At 41.6% G+C, this 21,293-nt stretch overlaps 1 protein-coding gene across 1 annotated transcript in view; it reads right to left on the bottom strand.

Moving 5' to 3' along the window:
- Positions 1–10,505: 10,505 nt before the first annotated feature.
- The window catches only part of RASSF3 (Ras association (RalGDS/AF-6) domain family member 3), a 91,502-nt gene continuing 80,714 nt past the window's right edge, over positions 10,506–21,293 (bottom strand). Inside the window, exons 3-5 of the mRNA XM_006859519.1 lie at positions 19,154–19,391; positions 14,876–14,985; positions 10,506–10,930 (exon numbers count right to left, since the gene is read on the bottom strand). Of these exons, the coding sequence (XP_006859581.1) occupies positions 10,781–10,930; positions 14,876–14,985; positions 19,154–19,391 (498 nt within the window). The 3' untranslated portion in view covers positions 10,506–10,780. The remainder of the gene's footprint in view (positions 10,931–14,875; positions 14,986–19,153; positions 19,392–21,293) is intronic.

Raw genomic sequence — 21,293 nt, 5'->3', positions numbered from 1 at the left:
CCATTGATAAGAATGTTGTTTATTGGTCCAGTGGTAAGGATTTTTGTTTTCTTGACATTGAGATGCAATCCATACCGAAGGCTGTGCTCTTAGATCTTCATCAGTAAGTATTTTAAGTCCTCTTCACGTTCAGCAAGCAAGGTTGTATCATCTGCATATCGCAGGTTGTTAATGAGTCTTCTTTCAATCCTGATGCCACGTTTTTCTTCATAGAACCTAGCTTCTCAGATTATTTGCTCAGCATATAAATTGAATAAGTATGGTGAAAAATATTAAAACTGAAAAATATTGCTGTTAGGGCTATTGAGTTGGCAGCAACTCATAGCAACCCTGTGCACAACAAAACGAAACACTGTCTTGTCCTGGACCATCCTCACAACTTTTATGCTTGAGCCCATTGCTGATGCTACTGTGCCATTCCATCTCGTTGGGGGGGTCTTCCTCTCTTTTGCTGACCCTACACTTTATCAAAGGGGCTCTGGTAGCGTAGTGGTTACAAGTCAAGCTGCCAACCTCAAGGTCAGCAGTACAAAACTACAAGCAGTTTCGTGGAAGAAAGATGAGGCTTTCTGCTCCCGTAAAGATGTACAGCCTCGGAAACCCTGTGCAGGGTCACTATAAGTCGGAACCGACTCCACGGTACTTAATAACAACAACAACACTTTATCAAGTATGATGTCCTTCAGGGACTGGCCTTTCCTGATAACATGTCTGAGGTATAACAGTCTTGCAATCTGACTTCTAAAGAGCATTCTGGTTACTTCTTCCAACACAGATCTGTTTGTTTTTCTGGCAGTCAGTTCCTCTAAGGTCTTCCTTATTCATTGTCCAACTTTCATATGCATATGAGGCTATTAAAATTTCATGACTTGGTTAGGCACACCTTAGTCCTCAAACTGGTATCTTTGCTCTTGAACACTTTTAAAGCGGTCTTGTGCAGCAGATTTGCCTAATACAATACAAATACACGTCATTTGATTTCTTGACTTCTGCTTCCATGAGTGTTGACTGTGGATCCAAGCAAAATGAAGTCTTTCAATCTTTTCTCCATTCATCAGGATGTTATTTATTGGCCTAGTTGTGAGGATTTTTGTTTTATTTATATTGAGATGCAATTCATCCTGAAACGGTGGTCTTTGTTCATCAGTAAGTCTTTTAATTCATTCCTCTTTGCTACCAGCAAGCAAGGTTGTATCATTTGCATATTGCATGTTGTTAATGAGTCTTCCTCCGATCCTGATGCCACGTTCTTATTCATATAATCCAGCTTCTCAAATTATTTGCTCAGCATACAAAGTGATTAAGTACGGTGAAAGAATACTGGCACATACCTTTCCTGACTTGAAACCATTCAGTATCCCCTTATTCTGTTTGAATGACTGCCTCTTGATCTACGTACAGGTTCATCCTGAGCACAGTTAAGTATTTTGGAATACGCATTCTTTACAATGTTATCCATAACTTTTGATGATCCACACAGTCATAAATATTTGCATAGTCTATAAAGCACAAGTAAACATCTTTCTGGTATTCTCTGCTTCAGCCAAGATTCATCTGATATCAACAATGATATCCCTCATTCTGTGTCTGCTTCTGCATCTGGTTTGAATTTATGGCAGTTCCCCGTTGATGTACTGCTGCAATCATTTTTTTAAGTATTTTAAGTAAAATTTTTCTTGCATGTGATACTGATATTGCTTGATAATTTCCACATTCCACTGGGTCACCTCTCTTTGGAATGGGCACAAATATGGATCTCTTCCAATCAGTTGGCCAGGTAACTGTCTTCCAAATTTCATGGCATAGATGAGTGAGTGCCTCCTGTGCTGCATCAGTTTGGTGAAAGATTTCTCTTTGTATTCCATCAATTCCTGGAGCCTTGTTTTTCACCAATGCCCTTAGTGCAGCTTGGACTTCTTCCTTCAGGACCACTGACTCTTGATCATATGCTATCTCTTCCAATGGTTGAACATTGACCATTTCTTTTTGGTACAGTGACTCTGTATACCTTTCATCTTCTTTTTATGCCTTCTGCATCATTCAGTATTTTGTCCATAGAATTCTTCAGTATTCCAAGTTGAGGCTTTAATTTTTTTCAGTTCTTCTAGTGTGAGAAATGCTGAGTGTGTTCTTCCATTTTGGTTTCTATCTCCAGGTCTCTGCACATTTCATTTTAATACGTGATTTTGTCTTCTCAAGCTGCCCTTTGAAATTTTCTCTTCAGCTCTTTTACTCCCTCATTTCATTCATTTGTATTAACATCTCTGGCCTGGAGATCAAGTTTCAGTCTCTTCTTACATCCATTTTGGTATTTTCTTTCTTTCCTGTCTTTATAATGACCTTTTGTTTTCTTTCTGTATTGTGTTTTTGATGTCATCCCATAATGCTTCTGGTCTTCGGTCTTTAGTGTTTAATGTGTCAAATCTGTTCTTGAAGATAATCTTCTCCAATCTTGATGCCATGTTCATCTTCATATAACTCAGCTTCTCGAATTATTTGTTCAGCATGCAGATTGAATACGATGGTGAAAGAATACACTTCATGTATTTGAAATGCAGTTACTGGATACATTAATGTTTTGAGTTATTCAGTCCTCTTGATGAATTAACCCCATTATTTTTATGAAATGACCTTCTTTATTCCTGGCAATTCTCTTTGCTTTGAAATCTAGTTTATCTGATATTAACAAAATCACTCCAGTTTCCTTTTGATTAGTGCTGAGAGCTATAGCCGAAATGCCTTCATTTCTATGGTGACCTTTATATTTGCAGCAAGCATCATCTTTTATTGATAGAAAGATCAGATGACATGCCCAGTCTTACTTTAAAATTATTGATTTTGAAAGTTTTCCTTGAGGGCACACACACATAATATGCTCGTCATTTTGAAAAGAACCGGAACACACTATTTACAGTTCTACCATGAATAATGGAGTCCTGGTGTGGCACTGTGGGTTAATGTGCCAGACTACAAAGCCGTTTGAACTGCAAGGTTGGTGGTTCAAGCTCATCAGTTGCTTCTTGGAAACCCTATACAGAGTTGCTAAGGGTCAGAACCAACTCAATGACACTTCACAACAACAACAACAACCATGAATTAAGAGGTTTTGAAATTAAGCTGTTGCTTCCATGGCCTGCAATAGAAGTAATATAAAGATTCCAAGTTTTGGCAAGAGACTAAAGTTTGCTGCTCCAGAATTCCTAGAATTGAAGTACGTTTTATTGCACCTGTAAATTGGAAAGCTCACAAGAACAGTAGGCCCCCCAAACTCCACTCCAGAAAAAGGAAGCACATAGAGCTTAATTAGTCCCACATGTCCATCATTTTTCAACTGAGGAAAGAGTGCATGTGTCAAGCAAACACAACCAGATACATGCCTTTAAAGTCCAAAGTGCACTATAATTAAGACTCCTTGCTTAAGAGATAAAAAATTAACTATCCTGGTTCAAAACACTTCCTCCCATACCCAGGTAAACCCCACGTTCTTCTGAAGTTTACAATCTCCTGGTGTTTAGGTGTTTGTGTGTAAAGATGTAAAAGTTCTGATGTTGGATTGGTGAATACTACTTAAGTTCTGCCTCAGAGTGAGAACATGTGTCTTTGGGAAGCCACTATTTAAGACCAAAAGGGTCTGCCCTGTACACCAACACTGACATTCTCACCTCATAGAATTAGTAAGATGACACTTGCCAAGAAAACAACAACAACAAAAATCTACTTGCCACAACAAAGCAAAACCAAAAAAGAACTACAGGTGAAATTAGTAACATTTAACATGAATGCTCTTTTTTCAAAACTCCCTCTTCTTAACCTGACAAAGCTTTTTTGAGTGGGAGTCACAGCTGATATGTGGCAAACCTCAGACTTTGAATACTCAGTCCCTTTGAAGAGGATGGTCCTTGATGGAGTGAAAGATGGCGGCTCCTACAGAACTGACTTGTGTCTGAAGTAGTTATCTCCTGGCTGCTCCAGGGACTTGTCTCTGCAGAGATGGTGAGAACACTGGGACGGCACTCAGGCTCTTCTTAATGAAAACACACGTTAAGTGTTGTCTTGTTGTTGTTGTTGTTATGTGCCATCGAGTCGGTTCCGACCCATAGTGACCCTGTACAGGGTTTCCGAGGGTGTAAATCTTTACGGGAGTAGAAAGCCTCATCTTTTTCCCGTGGAGCAGCTGGTAGTTTCGAACCGCTGACCTTAAGGTTCGCAGCCCGATTTGTAACCACTACGCTACCAGTGTTGTCCACGATGTAACTTAATATAGTCAACTAAATGGAAAGATAAACGCACAACAAAAATAATAAAGGATAAAACACTACAGCGTTAAGACTATCCTCGTATTTCCTACAATTCCCAACTGTGCCCGAACAGACCTGTTTTCAGATGACCTGTCCACCAGAGGCAAACTGTTGTTAAGTGCTGCTGAGTCAATTCCAACTTATAGCGACCTTGTATAGGGTTCCAAGGAGCATCTGGTGAGTTTGAGCTGCCAACCTTGTGGTTCAAACTGACCTTGCGGACTGGTGCTTTATCCTACAGAGCCATCAGAGGCAATTGCCAATTCATCTGAAAAACCTGATTTGAGTTTACAAGACAAGACCTTGGAGAAAGCGGGCAGCACACTGTCTGGACCCAACTTCTGCCAGTCACACAGCCTGGCCTTGGGCAAGTTGTCAAATGTCAACATGTCTGCTTCCCCATCTGTAGAATGGGGATATAATAACAATGTTGTTGTTAAGTGTCCTCGAGTCAGTTCTGACTCATAACTCTGAATAGGGTTTCCAAGGAGCAGATGGTGAGTTTGAACCACCAACTTTGTAGTTAGTAGCCCAGTGATTATCCCTCAGTGCTACACCAGGACTACCTACCCCCACACCAAAAAAACAAACCCACTGTCATCAAATTGATTCTGGCTCATAGTGACTCGGGTAGGTTTCTGAGGCTGTAAATCTTTACAGAAACAGAAAGCCTTCTTTCTCCCACAGAGCGGCTGGTGGATTCAAACTGCTGATGGTTATCAACCCACCCAGTGTGGAACCCACCACACCACCAGGGCTCCTATTTCTACCCGATGGGGGAGAAAAAATTCACCAATACATATTACTTTTTTTAGAACGGCGCCTGGCCCCTGCTAAGCACCATGTATGTTGTTAAGTGCTGTCAGTTCTAAATCATAGCGACCCCATGTGACCACAGATGGTCTACCCAATAAGCAAGGTAATTAGGTGCTTAGTTGTGTTTTCTTACAAATCTGTAGTGAACAGTTTCACGGTTTTCACATCACATCCGCTACAGATAAGTAAACCCATGCTTACCTTGCTTGCTGAGTAATCTGACAGTGCATGTGATCTGACAGAGAACTACCCCATAGGGTTTTCTTAGGTATACTCTTAATGGAAGCAGATCACCAAGTCTTTCTTCACAGCCACTGCATGAATTAGAACCACCAGCCTTTCATTTAGTAGTAAAGTGCTTAACTGTTTGTACCAGCAGGGTTTCTTAGCATTATATACCCACTCCTCACTTACCTACATGGTTAGGTACCAAAGACCAGATGGTGCAAAAATTGCTGTTAGGCAAAAAATGGAGGATGACTAAAAACCAGAGAAGTGTGATCCTGCCAAGTTGACACATTACCTTAATGGTCATATCCAGCATTACTTTCCCCTCGTAGTGGTTACGAATAGGGCTGTGAACCGCAAAGTCAGCAGTTCGAAACTACCAGCTGTTCCGTGGGAGAAAGATGAGGCTTTCTGCTCCCGTAAAGATTTACAGCCTCAGAAATCCTGTACAGGGTCGCTATGAGTTGGAACCGACTCCACGGCACATAACAACACACCAGAGGAAGGTTGTTAACGTGCAGAACAGTCAGATATTTTTTACTATTGTCGTAAATTAAAATCTCACATGCGATAGTAGATAAGCGTGTATACACTTGCTATTGCAGAATAGAGACTTTTGCCCATATTTCAAAAATAAAAACTTAGGTTCATCTGACAATGTCACAAATATAGTACAAAATTCTTGAGAACTGACTTTGCAACACATTTATTTACACAAGAGTTGTCAATCGGTAACAAACTGAAAAGCAGCCTAGTGCAGGAAGTTACCTCCCTTTACTGGGTCAAAATTTCAGAAAACTCATCCTGCACCTCGGGTAATAATCTCATCAGACTGAACTCCTGATTCTTTTGTATATTTTGAAGAAAATAATGGTATCTATATAGTCAATATAAATTACTGTATTTGAAATGTGTTCCCTTACCAATTGGTGCTCTCTAGGGGGCAGTCTAGTAGTAAAAAATGCTACATACAGCAGGTGTGGAAGCTAAAATGATGAGAAAGTAGAGGTACAAACAGGAGTACCTCAGTCTAAGGTAAATCTTCCCAGTTGCCAGTAATGTTCACCAAACACACCCCACCCCATACTAGTCGGTTACATGGACCAAAAAATACAAATATTTATGTTGGAAGTGGTCTGTTAGGAAGGTAGGAGGCCTCAGGGCAAGAACAGTGGTAGGAGAGTAAAGAGATTTCCAAGGAACTGACAAAATTCTATTTTAGTAGTGGTGTTGTTATCGGGGTGCAGGGGCACCCAACCCTTCAATGGAGGGTCCTTTGCTGACCAAGAATGATGAGGGTAGACAGAGTTTCACACAACTAAAAGATTTAAAGATTTATTGAGAGGAAAACATCTGGCCAGAGGAGATGAGGGCAACACTAACTCGTCTCCTAGAACATAGACTTTGTTGTTAAATGCCATCGAGTCAATTCCAACCCATAGCGACCCTCCATAGGGTTTTCAAGGAGAAGCTGGTGAACTTGAACCACCAACCTTACAGTTCAAACTGACTTTGCAGTGTGAGACATTAGTCCACAGTGCCACCCCAGGACTCCACCTTGCTGGGGTTTAAAAGGTTTTAGGTGGGAAAAGGAATCCTTTATTCACAGGGATAGGCAGCGATTTCCAGGAAGTGGCCCTCTTCAGAAGGGCCATGCTGATTGCGTTCCTGTGCAGCATTTCTTCCAAGATGGATTCCATTTCAACAGTCTCTGACAAGGGGAGACAAAACTTCTGGGATGTCAAGCATGTGTAGTTCTTCAGGGCTCCAATTCAAAATGCTTCCAGGGGCACGTGGTCTTCTCTGCCCCAGCAGAGGTAGTCCATTAAAGTTATGCCTAGGGCACTGGGTAAACCAGTCCAGCCTATAAAACATCTTGTTGTTGTAGTTGTGGAGTCGGTTTCGACTCATAGCAACCCTGTACGGAGTTTCCGAGGCTGTAAATCTTTACGGGAGCAGAAAGCCTCACCTTTCTTCCGCAGAACAGCTGGTAGTTTCGAACTGCTGACCTTGCGGTTCGCAGCCCGATTCGTATCCGCTACGCTACCAGAGCTCCTTATAAAACATCTTACAAGGAAGTCAAAAAATGTAGTTTTATGGGTGGTCTTCCTTAATGGACCTGAGCTTGTCCTACACATTTTCACCATTACTCAAGTGAGTAGGGAGCACAGGCCTCAACATTCTTCAAGGTTTTAGTGCACATTTAATTCTGATTTTTGAGACCTCTCTTCTCCCTGCCTCATTCACAGGGGACTTGACTTCATAGTCATTCTTTAGTCTTTTGTGTCCCTGGGCAGAACAAAAGGTTGGCTATTCAAACCTACCCAGTGGTGGTGCCTCCAAAAACAGGCCTGGAAACCTGCTTCCAAAAAAACATTTCCTTGAAAACCCTACTAACACTGGACAGTGAACCAGAGGGCTGGCGGTTCAACCCCACCAACCTCTCCTTGGAACCTCTACCTATACAGACTTTCTATGAATTGGAACCTACTCAAGGGCACTTAACTACAACATATGAGAGGGCTTCAAAAGTCTGTGAAAAAATTCTGTTATCTTTTCATCGCATTTTTTGAAGCCCCTGCAAACTTTTGAATGAAAATTTCACAATCAAAACAAATATTTTAGATAAAATTGTAATGTGTTATCTGTATATACACTCAGCTAGGGTTTTTCTTCCTCATAGTTAAAAAAAGGCACAGGGAAAAATGACATGTAGGAACAAATCTGCCCCACCCAAACCTAGAAAAAAAAAATCATGTTTTGGTCATGGAGTCCGGTGTACGTACCTGCAAAGGAAGTTCATCCCCATTCCCATGACCTCATTTTCTCCAAAACATTATCATAAATAAAAACACACAAGTACCAAGTAGCAACTGAAGTTTTTAATGAAAATGATTTGCCATTCCAGAAACCATTTTAGGGGGGAAAAAAATCTTCCCTATAAAAATAAAATTAAACTCCTCAAAAATTATAAATATTATAATTTTACTTCTGTAATTTAAAATGCTGCCCTGCAGTACTACCCCTTCATTTAACATTTCCTGTACCATATATATTGAAAACAGTGTTCCAGCAAAGCTTACATAGTTTAACATGAGAATTAACAAAATGATGATGGTTCAACATTTTCTCTTTGGCCTCCATGCTCCAATTCTTCTTTTAAACATTAAAAAAAAAATGCTGTGATAATAACCAGTGTTTGGGAGAGAACACTAATCTTGTGAAGATCTGTGGACTGACAGGATTTTAATACAGTAAACTTTCCAAATCACAACTTGTAGTGCACATGACACTGAGCGAGGTTCTGGATAACACAGATGCGGGTGGTGCCTATGAAGACAATCTACTTCAAGTAAAAACAAAACGAAAAAAATTCACAGATCCCCATCTGCTATGACTTTAGGTTTCTAACAGTGTCTTAATCTGAGAAAGAAATGCTTCCCAACATATAAGCTTACATTTGAGCTGTGATAGGTAATTAAAAAACACCAGGTGGTTGATAACAGAATACTCAAACTCAAGTCTTAGCTTGAACAGTAAAACCAGGATTAAAAGTCATGAAAGCATTCCCTGAACAATAAAGGTAACGGTGTTTGAGGACATGTCACTAAAACCTCATCAATGCATTAAAAAGTTACATGCAAAATTAAACAAGATGTGCCATATATATTTTATAGCTAGATCTACTTTTTTTTTTTTTGTCTTTAAAGTTTCCTTAGAAGCTTAGGAAGATATGATTGTCTCAGTCATTTTGTGGCACAGAAGAGCCGACACTCAAATCTGTCTCCAGCAAGATGGGCATTCTTTGAAGAGTCTCAACAGTCACCCAGAGGGACAGATATGCAGAAAAAGGCACAGTTCACTTCAGAGGCAAGGTACTGAAGCACCTTGGAATTTCAAAAAGAATCCATTAGGTGTCACCAAAGTGTTAACAATTCCTTGAGAATTCATAAACACAAAATACCTAGACTCAGAATAGATGGCCAGGCCTCTGTGTAACAACACAACTTTCCCATTGTTCTCAGATAACCACTGCATAAAAATGAGATTTTTTTTTTTAACCTGATTTAAGAAAGGCTTTTATTATTGCACAAGCATTTCTTTGGTTGGTAGGACCATGCACTTTTGCTAAAATAAATATTTCCGTTCAAAATAAAACTCTATTGTGTGGTCAGTTGGGTACACATACTTTCTTGCTACCTCCTACTCACGGTCGAGTTGTCCTTTTCAACTGAGGATTTGGAAATGGATTGGGTTTTTAATCAATATTCCTATTGTACACATAATGTTTGATTTATAAAAAGAAAGGGAGAAATAAAGGAAGGAAAAAAGAGAGAAGGGAATGGGGAGAAATAGAAAAAGGAAAAGGAAGACTAGAAGGAAGAGGAGGGGAGATTAGAGGGAGGAAGAAAGGAGCAACTGCTACATAGGCCCTATGTAGAGTCTGCAACCTGATAAACCTCCTAGCTGACAGTCCAAGGAACGACAACTGCCTCCCTCAAGTCCCCTTCTAGCCATGAGAATCACCCTGGGAAAGCTGCAGCCTCAGAAACCACCCCAACTGCCCAGAGAAGCCACACCAACTATACCTTCCATTGCAGGAGATCAGTCTCGGGCGGTGCCCGTTTGTCCTTCTCTGTCAGCTCTGGAGTTCACGGCCCCCTCCTTTGCTTTACTCATACCTTCTTGATTATGACCATCCCACATTTACCCACCAGGAATCAAATAATCCGAAAATGGGCTTAACATCTCAAAACCGAATATTCTTTAACTAGTTTACAAATACCTCAAACCTTCCTCTACCACAAACTAAATATTATCCAAACCATCTTCCCCAGCCCTCAGAGCTCTCTACCTCCGACTCATGCCTTCTACCAAACTTGCTCTTTGTCCTTTCTAGGTCAGATGCCTAAAAACCCTTCACAAACTCCATATTGTTCCTGGCTTCCTGTGCCTTTCAATTCACAGGGATAGTTTCCTTTGACATTTAAAAAAAAAAGACAGGTAGTTTCAACATAAAACAAGTATTCAGATTCCTTGTTAAGCTTTTTAAGAAATCATTTGCACATCCTTAAGCTTAACATCATCATCATTAACAACATCACCATATAATTAAAATAGCTAAAAAGACAAAAATAAGATGATCTAGAGTTCATGCTAGGAAGCATTCTAGACCGCTGCCTGAAGAACCCTCCAGATTCACAGCTTGGCGAGAGGTAACATTGCAGTGCTGAAAGTAACAGAACAAGCTTGCAGGGTCCCTTACACAGGCTGCTGAAGGTGAAGGATGTTATGTGAGAACTAAATCTGGAGATTATAAAAGCGGGGAGACCCTCGCATCACAGGGCAAGAAAACCGCCCGAGGAAAAGAGACACTTGTTGCTGTTTTGTACGTGGGTTGAGCCCGCACTGTTCCCGAGTGGCTGAGCATCACTGCTTTAATCAGGTTTCCACACCTCACTGAGAGCTGCTTCAAGCTTGTGCCTGTAGGCTGTGTAGCGCTTCTTCAGGTTCTGAAGCTGCTCGTCTTCTTCCTTGTCCAAAATGCGTAAGAAATTCTGTAGTTCTGGGAGGCTGAAGGCTTCCCACTATGAGAGAACACACACACAAAAATGACCAGGTACTTAAATCAGAGTCAGAACTCCCTCTACTCATAGCCCGTTGCCTCAGAAGCGGTTTACGTGAGCCTGTTACCAGCTATCCAGTGCCTCTTCTACTCCCACCTGCTTGAGAGTTAAAAATCTGATGGGTTTTTGCACTTGTGAATGACTCCAGCCAGGCTTAGTTCCCAAGTTTGTGTTGAGATGCCAATTTTCCTTGAGTAACTCATGCACCTTTGAAGGCCAAACTACCCAAGTGTATTTGAAAGTGGGCTTTGGGTCACCTCCCCCAGCCAGCACAGGGAGAACAGAAACTCCCTCACAGAAGCTCTAATGTCTGCAGGGGTCACCTGGTTGTGACATCATACCTTGAGAGCCTCAGAGATCATCTACAGGCGTAACTATTTTACAACAGTTCCCTCCCTGCTTCCCTAGGCCTGGCATGTGTACATGACTCACTGCTGCCACCAGCTGCAGTTGTGGAAGGAGACTCCTTTGTTCTCTGTACCCTATAAAGTCACCATGAGGAAGCAGAATTTGGATTTCATCATAGTGTCATATTGATCATTTCCCTCACCCGGGTGATCCATGTTTGTTTTGTCTTGTTTTTACTCTTAACTAAGACTTAATAGTCTCTCAAATATTTATATACTTGAGGATGGGGTTTCCTTTCTCTCTTGTAACACACCTCAGCTCACTCCAGCTAGTCTACACATCCCATCTTCCTCCAGAATGGCTGTCACTAAGGCCACAAACTTCTGAGTCCCTAATGCCATTAGACACTTCCACACCTTACCTGATTGGACCCCTGGAAGCAGTAGAAGCAAGTCGCCACTTCCCTATCTTAAAAACATTCTCTTTCTTCTACTTGGAGTCACCATTGATACCTTCTTTGTCACATCCCACAATCAATCTACTACTGCCAAGTCAATTCTGACTCATGGCAACCCCTGATGGGCCGGAGTAGAACCGAACAGCATCGGTTTTCAATGGCTGAATTTTGGGAAGCAGACTGCCAAGTCTTTCTTCCAAAGCACCTCTGGACATATGCAAACCTCCAACCTTCATTTGGCTGTTGAACTGTTTGCACCACACAGGGACACAATCAATCTCATCACTTCCTAAGCAGTTCTCTGGAGTGTTAACCTCAAGGCTGAAGTTTAAAATCTACTAGACACTCCTTGGAAACCCTCTGGTGGTGGTGGTTGTATACTGTGGAGTTGGTTCCGAGACTGTAAGTAGATTTAAACTGCAGACCTAGCAGTTAACAGCCCAATATATAACCTACACTATGTTACCAGGGCTCCTTTGGAAAACCTATATGGGGTCACTGTGAGTTGTAATGGACTAGACAGCACTTCACAACAACAAGCAATTCAATGGACTTTTCTTCACGCCTTCTTCCCCCTAGTGGTAGCCACTCTCCTATGATTGTTCCTGGACCTCTGTGACAGCCACTTGTCGGGACCTCCCCATTTTATTTTCACACATGGTGGTGGTGGTGGTGCTTATGTGCCGTGGACCCTGGATAGGGTTTCCAAGATTACTTTTTTATTGGAGCAGAGCGGCTGGTAGATTCAAACTGTTGACCTTGCAGTTAGCAGCCCAATTTGTAACCCACTGCATTACCAGAGTTAAGTTCTTCAGAGTAAAGACATTGTAAAATATCTTCTTCCTCCCACAGCCAAACAACTATGGGAAATTCTTTCCCCAAGTTGTTAGCCTTAAATAATGGAGAAATAAGAAACACCATGCAGAGGTCCAATAAAGCAGCCTGGAACTTAAAAATACAATGTAAAGTTCAAACTAAGCACACATAATTCCTTCCCAGATCAAGGTGTTATTGTTAAGTGCAGTCAACTTGCTCTGACTCATAGAGACTCAGCATAGGGTTTCTGAGGAGCAGCTGGTGAATTTGAATCACTGGCCTTGCAGTTCAAACCGACCTTGTGGTTCAGTGCTTATCCTACAGCATCATACCCGGAGACTCCCCCAGCTCAAGTAGCTACCTAAAACATGTGGAGCAATACTTAAAAGACAGATGTGTCTGGTTTAAGCTTTCAGAGGAAAGATGGCCAAACACCAAAATGCAAAGGCAAATTTGACTTCCACACCCAGCTTTCTCCTCAAAATGAGTTGGAACTTTGTAAGTTTCAAAACATCAGCATCAAAAGAAACTTCAAAAATGTCCTCCTAAATAAGAAACACAGGGAGAAAGTGGCATAAATGATGTTAGACTGTGGGGATTGTGATCAATGGGATGAAATATAATGTGGATGGATTGTTAGATGTAAAACTTGATAGACAACCTGCTCCGTACCTTTGCCCAGTTCACAATAAAAAGTAAAAAAAAAGGTCTTACAAAAACTCCTTAAATTCTACTTTACATATAAATTTACTATAGATATCTTCCATTTTTGTGCCACTTTGCTTTTAGGAAAGACCTGTTTTCGCTAACCAAAAGAATCCTGAAGAGGATTTCCACTTACGAAAAGGGAAACGATCATTCATCATTGAATGTGTGGTCTGCAGAGGGCCAGTAAAGAGGCAGCGCTCTTCCTGAGCACCTTCCCCGGACCTATACTCAACATCAAGCCACCATCCCACTGAATTCTCTGTGAACACTGTGTATCAGTGCTATTTTAGGTTTTAGTCATTATTTGGTAGATTATTTTTTGCATCTAAGAAGACTAAAAAAAAAAAAAAGTTCCCACATAAATTAATGATAATTGCTTCTCTGCTTTATGCCATTTGGCTTATGACAGGTTTCATAGGAATGCTCTACTTTTGGACAGCTGAGGAAGCATGGATTTACAAGGCAAGTTTACATACACTTTACACAGTGACTCTAAAATCATCTTTACATTGTTGACTGTAAATCTTTAGCCCCCACTTTACAGATTTTAAAAATAAACTATGAGATTTACCCCAATCTAGTCAAAAGAACAGCAGAAAGTGAGAGTGCTAGTTACCTGTAACTTTTAACCTAGTAACTTCCTATGCCCACTGAATTGAGAATTGTTCTGTGTGGGCAATTCATATCATTTCCTGTTCTGACTGTAATCTGAGACCCACAGATTGTGAGATCTGCTCAGCTGGGGATCTTGTTAAAATGGAGGTTCAGATTCAGTATATCTGGGGTGTAAATGCAAATGCTCAGCAGGGCATTAAAACCAAAAGGAACTGGTAGGAAGTCCTGTCTAGAGGGCAGTCTGAAGTGCTTGCTCCTTCAGATAAACTAGTCTAAACACAATCCTCCCTAGAGAGAAACCACAAAAGATGCACATGCAAACATATTTTCCTAATCATTTGACCAGACAGGGATAAAAAAGATTATAGAAAGTGTCTTTCATGGTAAGGAGACTGACTATCCTTTCATTTCCCTTTAGAATGAATTAGCTCAGAGACTTTTGTAAGTAGCAAACATATGGAGGGTGTCAACTTTCAAACTCCAGCTGGATTAATTTGGAAGTGAGAGGGGTGAAAATGACCTTTGGGTTGTTGTCATTGTTGTTAAGTGCTGTTGCATTAGTTCCAACTCAGTGACCCTGTGTAGGGTTTCTGAGGAGCAGCTGGCTGGTGGGTTTGAACCACAGACCTTACTTGGCAGTCCAGTGTTATCCTACAGCACCGCACCAGGAGGTGGAAGGGGTGAAAATGATGTTTGGGTTGAGAACAGCAAAAAAAAAAAAAAAAAAAAAAAAAAATCTTCCACCTCTGAAAATTGAATGATGTAAAAGAATTATACTGGGCTCATTTCTGATCATTCAAAACCACAGAAAGCCAGCCTCTAAGGGACCATCCCCACAACACAGACAGACACAGACTCTCCCCCTAACCGCTCCACCTTCAGGGGCAACATCACGAAACTAAAGCAATAGACCAGGGCCCGCTGTTGTGCGTATTTGAAGGCAATATTAAACATCTACTCACCTCTCCAATTCCATGCTCACGAAGGACAAAACTGAGTGTGTCTGTTTTGGGTCCTGCTACCAAACGCAGGTAGAGTGGATGTTCCCGGTCTGAGAGCTTGCAGGCATAGACTGAATAAAGAAAAAAAGTAGCAACCTCAGGGTATTTATTTAATCATTCCCTACAGCAGTCCCCCATCCCCACCCCTCCAACTACCACTCCCTCCCTCCAGATAAAGGTGCTGTTACATGCCCTCCGGTTAATTCTAACTCATGTCAACCAAATGTGACAGAGTAGAACTGCCCCACAGGAGTCCTGGTGTGATGCTGTGGCATAATGCATCAGACTGCAAAGTCGTCTGAACTGCAAGGTCGGTGGTTCAAGTTCACCAGCTGCTCCTTGGAAACCCTATACAGGGTCGCTAGGGGTTGGAATTGACTCGATGACACTTAACAACAATCTTTAACAGAGCAGTTGGTGGGTTGAATCATTAAGCTTTCTGGTTAGGAGCCAAGCATGTAGCCATTACGCCATCAGGACTTCTGAGACAGATAATGGTAACAGCCCATAGAGCCTGTGAGTCACCATCCTCATCATCTTATAACCAGCAGTTGAAAGAAACATTCATGATTTCTACCTACCCAAGTTGACCTGTGCTTTGATTAATATGAAAATCATTTTCAAGCATAAATTTAAATGGCTGTTGTTGTTAAGTACCGCGGTGTCAGTTCCGACTCATAGTGACCCTGCACAGAGTTTCTGAGGCTTGTAAATTCTTATGGGAGCAGAACGCCTCATCTTTCTCCTGCGGAATCCGTGGTAGTTTCAAACTGCCGACCTTGAGGTTAGCAGCCTGATTCGTAACCACTACGCTACCAGAGCTCCTTAATGTGTTCAACTGCTAATCAAAAGTTTAGAGGTTCAAGTCCACTCAGCAGTGTCTCAGAACACCTCTCCTGATATACCCCCACCAAAAAAAATCAGCCATTGAAAGTCCGGAGGAGCTATTCTACCCTGACACATGACGTCCACCATGAGTCAAAGTCAGCCTGACAGTAAGCAACTGTTTAGTTTAGACCCACAATACGCTTGTGCTACTCCTTTTAGAAAGCAAGATAAGCAACTCCTTTATCAACAGTAAAAATGTATCATCAAAAGCTTGAAACCAGAGCTCTAGGAACAAATCTCTTTACAAATTAGTAATTAGAATCAGCATCCTCAAACAAACTGAGCTATCAGAACACAAGTTCTGGTTGCTTCAAGCATGGCCCCCACCCACCTCATCAGGGCTGACCCAACCTGTTGTGTTGAAAGCTTCACCAGCCATCCCACCCCTGCTACTTTGACACTCTCCCCCAAAACACCTAAATCAGTCCAATGTCATCAAGTCAATTCCAACTCATGATGATCCTACAGGACAAAGCAGAATTGTGCCTTATGGTTTCCAAAGCTGTATGTAGATCTTCAACAGAGTAGACTGCTACAGCTTTCCCCATTGGAGTTGCTGGTGGGTTCGAATCGCTGGCCCTTCGGTTAGCAATTGAGTGCTTAAAACCACTGAGCCACCAGAGATCCCAAGGGTAATATTCCAATGGGATGGTATTACTGTCAGTGTGTAGCTGAAGTTCAGGTAGCAGGTCAAGAAGGTGGCAGGATGAAAATGCCACCTGAGTCCATCTACATTACACTAGCATTTCCACATATAAAAAACACACTTGCATCTCCAGAACAAGTTCATTTGCATTGTAGGTGCAGCTTTTCCAGGAAATACAAACTTCCCTGTGCAGTTAAGCTTGTGGCTTCTTGGGCAAAGGAGCCATGGCCTCTTTGTCTTTGTACTCTGGAATTGACTCCATGGCACACAGCAATAGTCACTTACAGTGTGTGTTCAATAAGTGTTTGCAGACTCAGTTACCGGCTGGGTTTCATTTCCATGCAACTGGGGGGAAATATTCTATCATATCGAGGTTAGAATATTTTCTACTATAGCTGCTTTAGGCTTTACTCAGGAAAACTAGACCAAAAAAATAGCTATTATTCCCACATACCACTATTTAAAAATTGACACTTGTCATTAGGTGCCGTTGAGTCAGTTCTGACTCAAACCAACCCTGTACACAACAGAACGCAACACTGTCTGGTCCTGTGCCATCCTCACAACTGTTATGTCTGAGCCCACTGCTGCTGCCACTGTGTCCTTCTATCTTGTTAGGGGGTCTTCCTCTTTTTCACTGATCCCAAAGTACAAGAGACAAAGTTTCACCATTCTCACCTCTAATGAACACTCTGGCTGTACTTCTTTCAAGATAGATTGTCCTTCTGGCAGTACCGAGTGCTTTCAATATTCTTCTCCAACACCATAATTCAAATGCATTGATTCTTCTAAGGTCTTCCTCATTCACTGTCCAACTTTCATATGTATATGAGTCTATTAAAATTCCCTGGTCAGGTGCAACTTAGTCCTCAAGCTGACATCTTTGCTCTTGAAGACTTTAAAAGAGGTCTTGCGTAGCAGATTTGCCTAATGCAATATATCATTTGATTTCTTGACTGCTATTTCCATGAGTGTCGATTATGGAGCCTAGCAAAATGAAGTCTTTGACAACTTCAGTCTTCTCCATTTATCATGACACTATTGACACTTAGGGAGTAACTAAATCACTGTTGCCTACCACTGGGAACAATTTCTGCTCAACAGCCTGACCAGTAACATCTTTTTTTGTATTGATAAAATTTATATTTAGAAATAGCCAGCTGGACTCAGTTTTGTTGTTGTTGTTAAGTGCCGTTGAGTTGGTCCCGACTCATAACGATGCTGTATAGGGGTCCATGGAAGCAGACTCAGTTTAGATGATCTCAATTTTGTTGGCCACATCCAAAGCATCCTAGTCAAGAGCCAGTGGAACCTATGCCTTCTGTTCTCCATCAGGTCTGATCAAGGCGTTGGCTTGGCTACGTCAAAGTCCTAGAGCTTCTTCACAGACTGATTTGGTGCTTGTTGGCCTTGACATCCATAATGAAAACGTGTATGTTATTATCTTCAATCTTCTTCAGGGCTGACTCAGCAGTCAGAGGGAACTTGATAATGACATAGTGGTCAAGCTTGTTTCTGTTGGGGGCGCTCTTTGGAGGATATTTGGGCTGTCTTCTGAGCCTCAATGTCTTGGGCAGTTGGGAGGTGGGTGATGCGAGGATGTTTTCTTTTGTGGCTATAGACGCCTTTTAGCACTGCCTTTTTGGCCTTCAATGCCTTTGATTTGGCTTCAGTTTTGGGAGGGGCAGGGGCTTCCTTCTTCACTTTCTGCAGCACCTTTGTTACAAAAACCTGGCTTGGGATATCTTACTTATTTGTTGTTATTGTTAAGTGCCATCAATCCAGTTCCAACTCACAGTGACTCTGTATCAGGTTTCCAAGGGGCAGCTGGTGGGTTTGAATTGACAACCTTGTGGTTAGCAGTCCAGGCTTTATCTTACAGTGCCACACCAGGACTCCTGAAAGCATGCTGTTATTAGTGCTATCAGTCAGTTGCAACTTACAGAGACCCTGCAAAACGTTTCCAAGGAGTGCCTAGTGGATTTGAACCACCAACCTTGGAATAGCAGTCCAGTGCTTATCCGTCAGCACCAATATTATTCAGTATCATGCAGTAATTTATATTTTATTTCTAGCCATTGAATGCAGGTATTAAGTCCAGACAGACCCCCAAATCAAAATATTATTCATCCAGCTTGAGGTGTCTCTGGGGGGGCAGGGTGCCAAAATGTCCCAGTGTTAACACCAAGCAAGCTAAGGTGAGGAAACAAAGCACCCAGGGCTGCACCATTTACGTCACTCAGTCTGAGATATGCTATGTCACACACATGTCTTCCCATCCTCGAGGTCTCAGAGACACAAGCCCACCAAAACCACCCAGCTCAGACACTGGTCAGATGTGGAACGTGCTACTGAAAACTCCCAAGACAAAGCCATTCGTTTTTGCCTATATGAACATTAAAACCAAAGCTACACTTCCACTCCCCACCCATCTCTCAAAAAAACCCCACAAAGCTCCCTACACATTACAAAACCTTCCATAAATGCCTATCACAGGTGGGTGTCTTTGTGCACCCTCAACTGCTCAAACTGAAAACATGGACAGCCAGGGATGTCCCGATCAGAATCAGTCCCCCCATCAGAATCAGTCCCCCTGACTCTGATAAAATGGATACACTCATAATTTTTCCTTCTACAAAAAGAAAAAAGGACAAAAGGTACACATAAAAGCAGCAACTTCTTTCAGTTTAAGCATGATGTTATACCTTGATCTTCCCTGTGACAACGCTTATAAAGTGCAAACTTGGCAGGGCTATCAGTCACAAGGAACTTCTTGAGCAGGGCCTCGATCACTTCCCCAACAGTGTTTGTGCTGCTGATGTGAAGTGTGTTCATACAGTCATTGCAACTGGGAGCGAGCTTTCCAGGATTCTGAGAAGTCTGTGGAGGTCTGCAGAGTTCCATCTGCACTTTAATGAAGCCAGTGTAAATCCCATTTGAATTCTGAAGAGAGAAGAAAAGCACACACTTAGATGAACTGAGAATGGCACTGTAGGGGAAGGGAGTGTCTTCATATCTTACTTACCATTGCTGTAACCGAAATACCACGTGTAAGTAGCTTTCATGAGTAAGAATGCATTTTGTTACAGTTTAGGAGACTAGAAGTCTGAATTCAGGGTGCTGGCTCTAGGGGAAGGCTCTCTCTGGGGAAAATCTTTGCCTATCTTGTTTCTCTATCTAGCCCCTGTGTTCCTAAGTTCCTTGGCGATCTCTCCAAGTGGCATCCGCCTTTCCCCAATTTGTGCTTCCTAGCTTCTCCGTGTCTAATCTGCTTTTTTAATATTTCAAAAAGGATTAGGTTGAAAACACACCCTACACCAGTTGGCAACATCAACATAACAAAGAAAACCAAAATTGGATTGCACCCACAGGGTTAGGGTCCCAACCTATATTTTGGGGTGATGGACACTTAACAATAACAACAATAATTCAGGCCATAACATGGAATCTGAAACAAAACAAATCAGGAAGGTGAAACAGTCTTTCTCTTGTTCTTTACTTTCACAGCTTTGTGGCTGAGCTGCATCAAGGATTTCCCCTAAAGTCATGACCCCAGAGGGAGAAAAACACCTCCCAGAGAAAGTGCCTCCAAAAGCCAGGTCTGTAGGGCTGCTCTGGTGACTGAGGATGCCTCCTGACAACTCATGTCTTTGCAGCTAAGTGTGAAAGGTCAAGGCCCAGATGTGAGGGTACAACTTTCTTGGAACCGATGCTAGCCAAACCACAGAGTTTATTTAGGCTTGGGGAATATGTCTGATGACTAACTAGTACACAAAAAAGGGAAGGTCATAATTATGACTGTGAAATACCTAAGTAAAGAATGAGCCAATAGTAAGAAAATAGGTTATTTTCATTTCTAGTGGTTATTATGATATGTAAGTAGCCATGATAGATTACAAATTTGATTTATACTTTTTTTTGCATTTCATATGAGGGAACTTCAAAAAAGCTAGTGGAAAATGGAATGAAAAGACAATGGATTTTTTCCACGAACTTTCTGAAGCCCCCTTGTATATCGTCTATCACCTTGGACTCATAATGATGCATGTTTCAGGCATCTCAAGCAACAACATAGAGATACAGATCTATTTTAATTGGCTATCTATATGAATCCACAGATAGTAGAAGTATTTGTTCTAATTTATGACAGAAGCACAATTTTGTGAGTTGCCAAAAATCCTAATAAGTGATCTTGTTTCCATTTGTTTTTTACATTCCATATATTAGGGGGAAAAGTCATTGTAATGCTTTATAAATACAAATCCTCAGGTGTTATAAATGACAGTTAAACGTAGACCATTAAAAACTTTTTTCAGCTCATTATTTTTTGTCTCCGAAAGACCAATTTACAATACTAATTCACTTGTTCATTCTTATAGACATTATTGTGCAATACTTAAAAATTTTGTGTTAGAAACAATATGGAAATGTATCTGTTTTAATCTCTGTAGGGGGAGGAAGATCAGGGCAAACAGATTTTCTCTCTTGATTAAAAAAAAAAAAGTGTATGAAAAAAGGAGAAATATCACCTGTGGAATAATGAGGAATAAATCTGACCGTTCCCCATCTATGGTGGAGCCCCAATAGGTTAAAGAAAAGATCCTTCAACACCAGGTTCACAGAATTGAGCAGAGTCTGTTTCAAGCAGGCTGCCCTGTCCTTTGCTGAACTCTGTCAACTCAGAAAACAGACTGAGCGGTCGTGGTCCCAGGGCCCTGGAAACTGGCACCATATGGGAGGTCACCAAGTGGGCGGGGCGAGGCACAGACATGAATACTCTATCTTTGTTGTCAGCTCTTGTTTCATGGTCCCCAAGCCCTGTCCTCTACTCCCTCCTACACCTTC

This window comes from Chrysochloris asiatica, unplaced genomic scaffold (assembly GCF_000296735.1).
Source record: "Chrysochloris asiatica unplaced genomic scaffold, ChrAsi1.0 scaffold00033, whole genome shotgun sequence".
In the NCBI taxonomy this organism is placed as follows: Eukaryota; Metazoa; Chordata; class Mammalia; order Afrosoricida; family Chrysochloridae; genus Chrysochloris; species Chrysochloris asiatica.
Note: the sequence above shows the minus strand (reverse complement) of the source record. Positions and strands in the feature narration are given on the sequence as shown.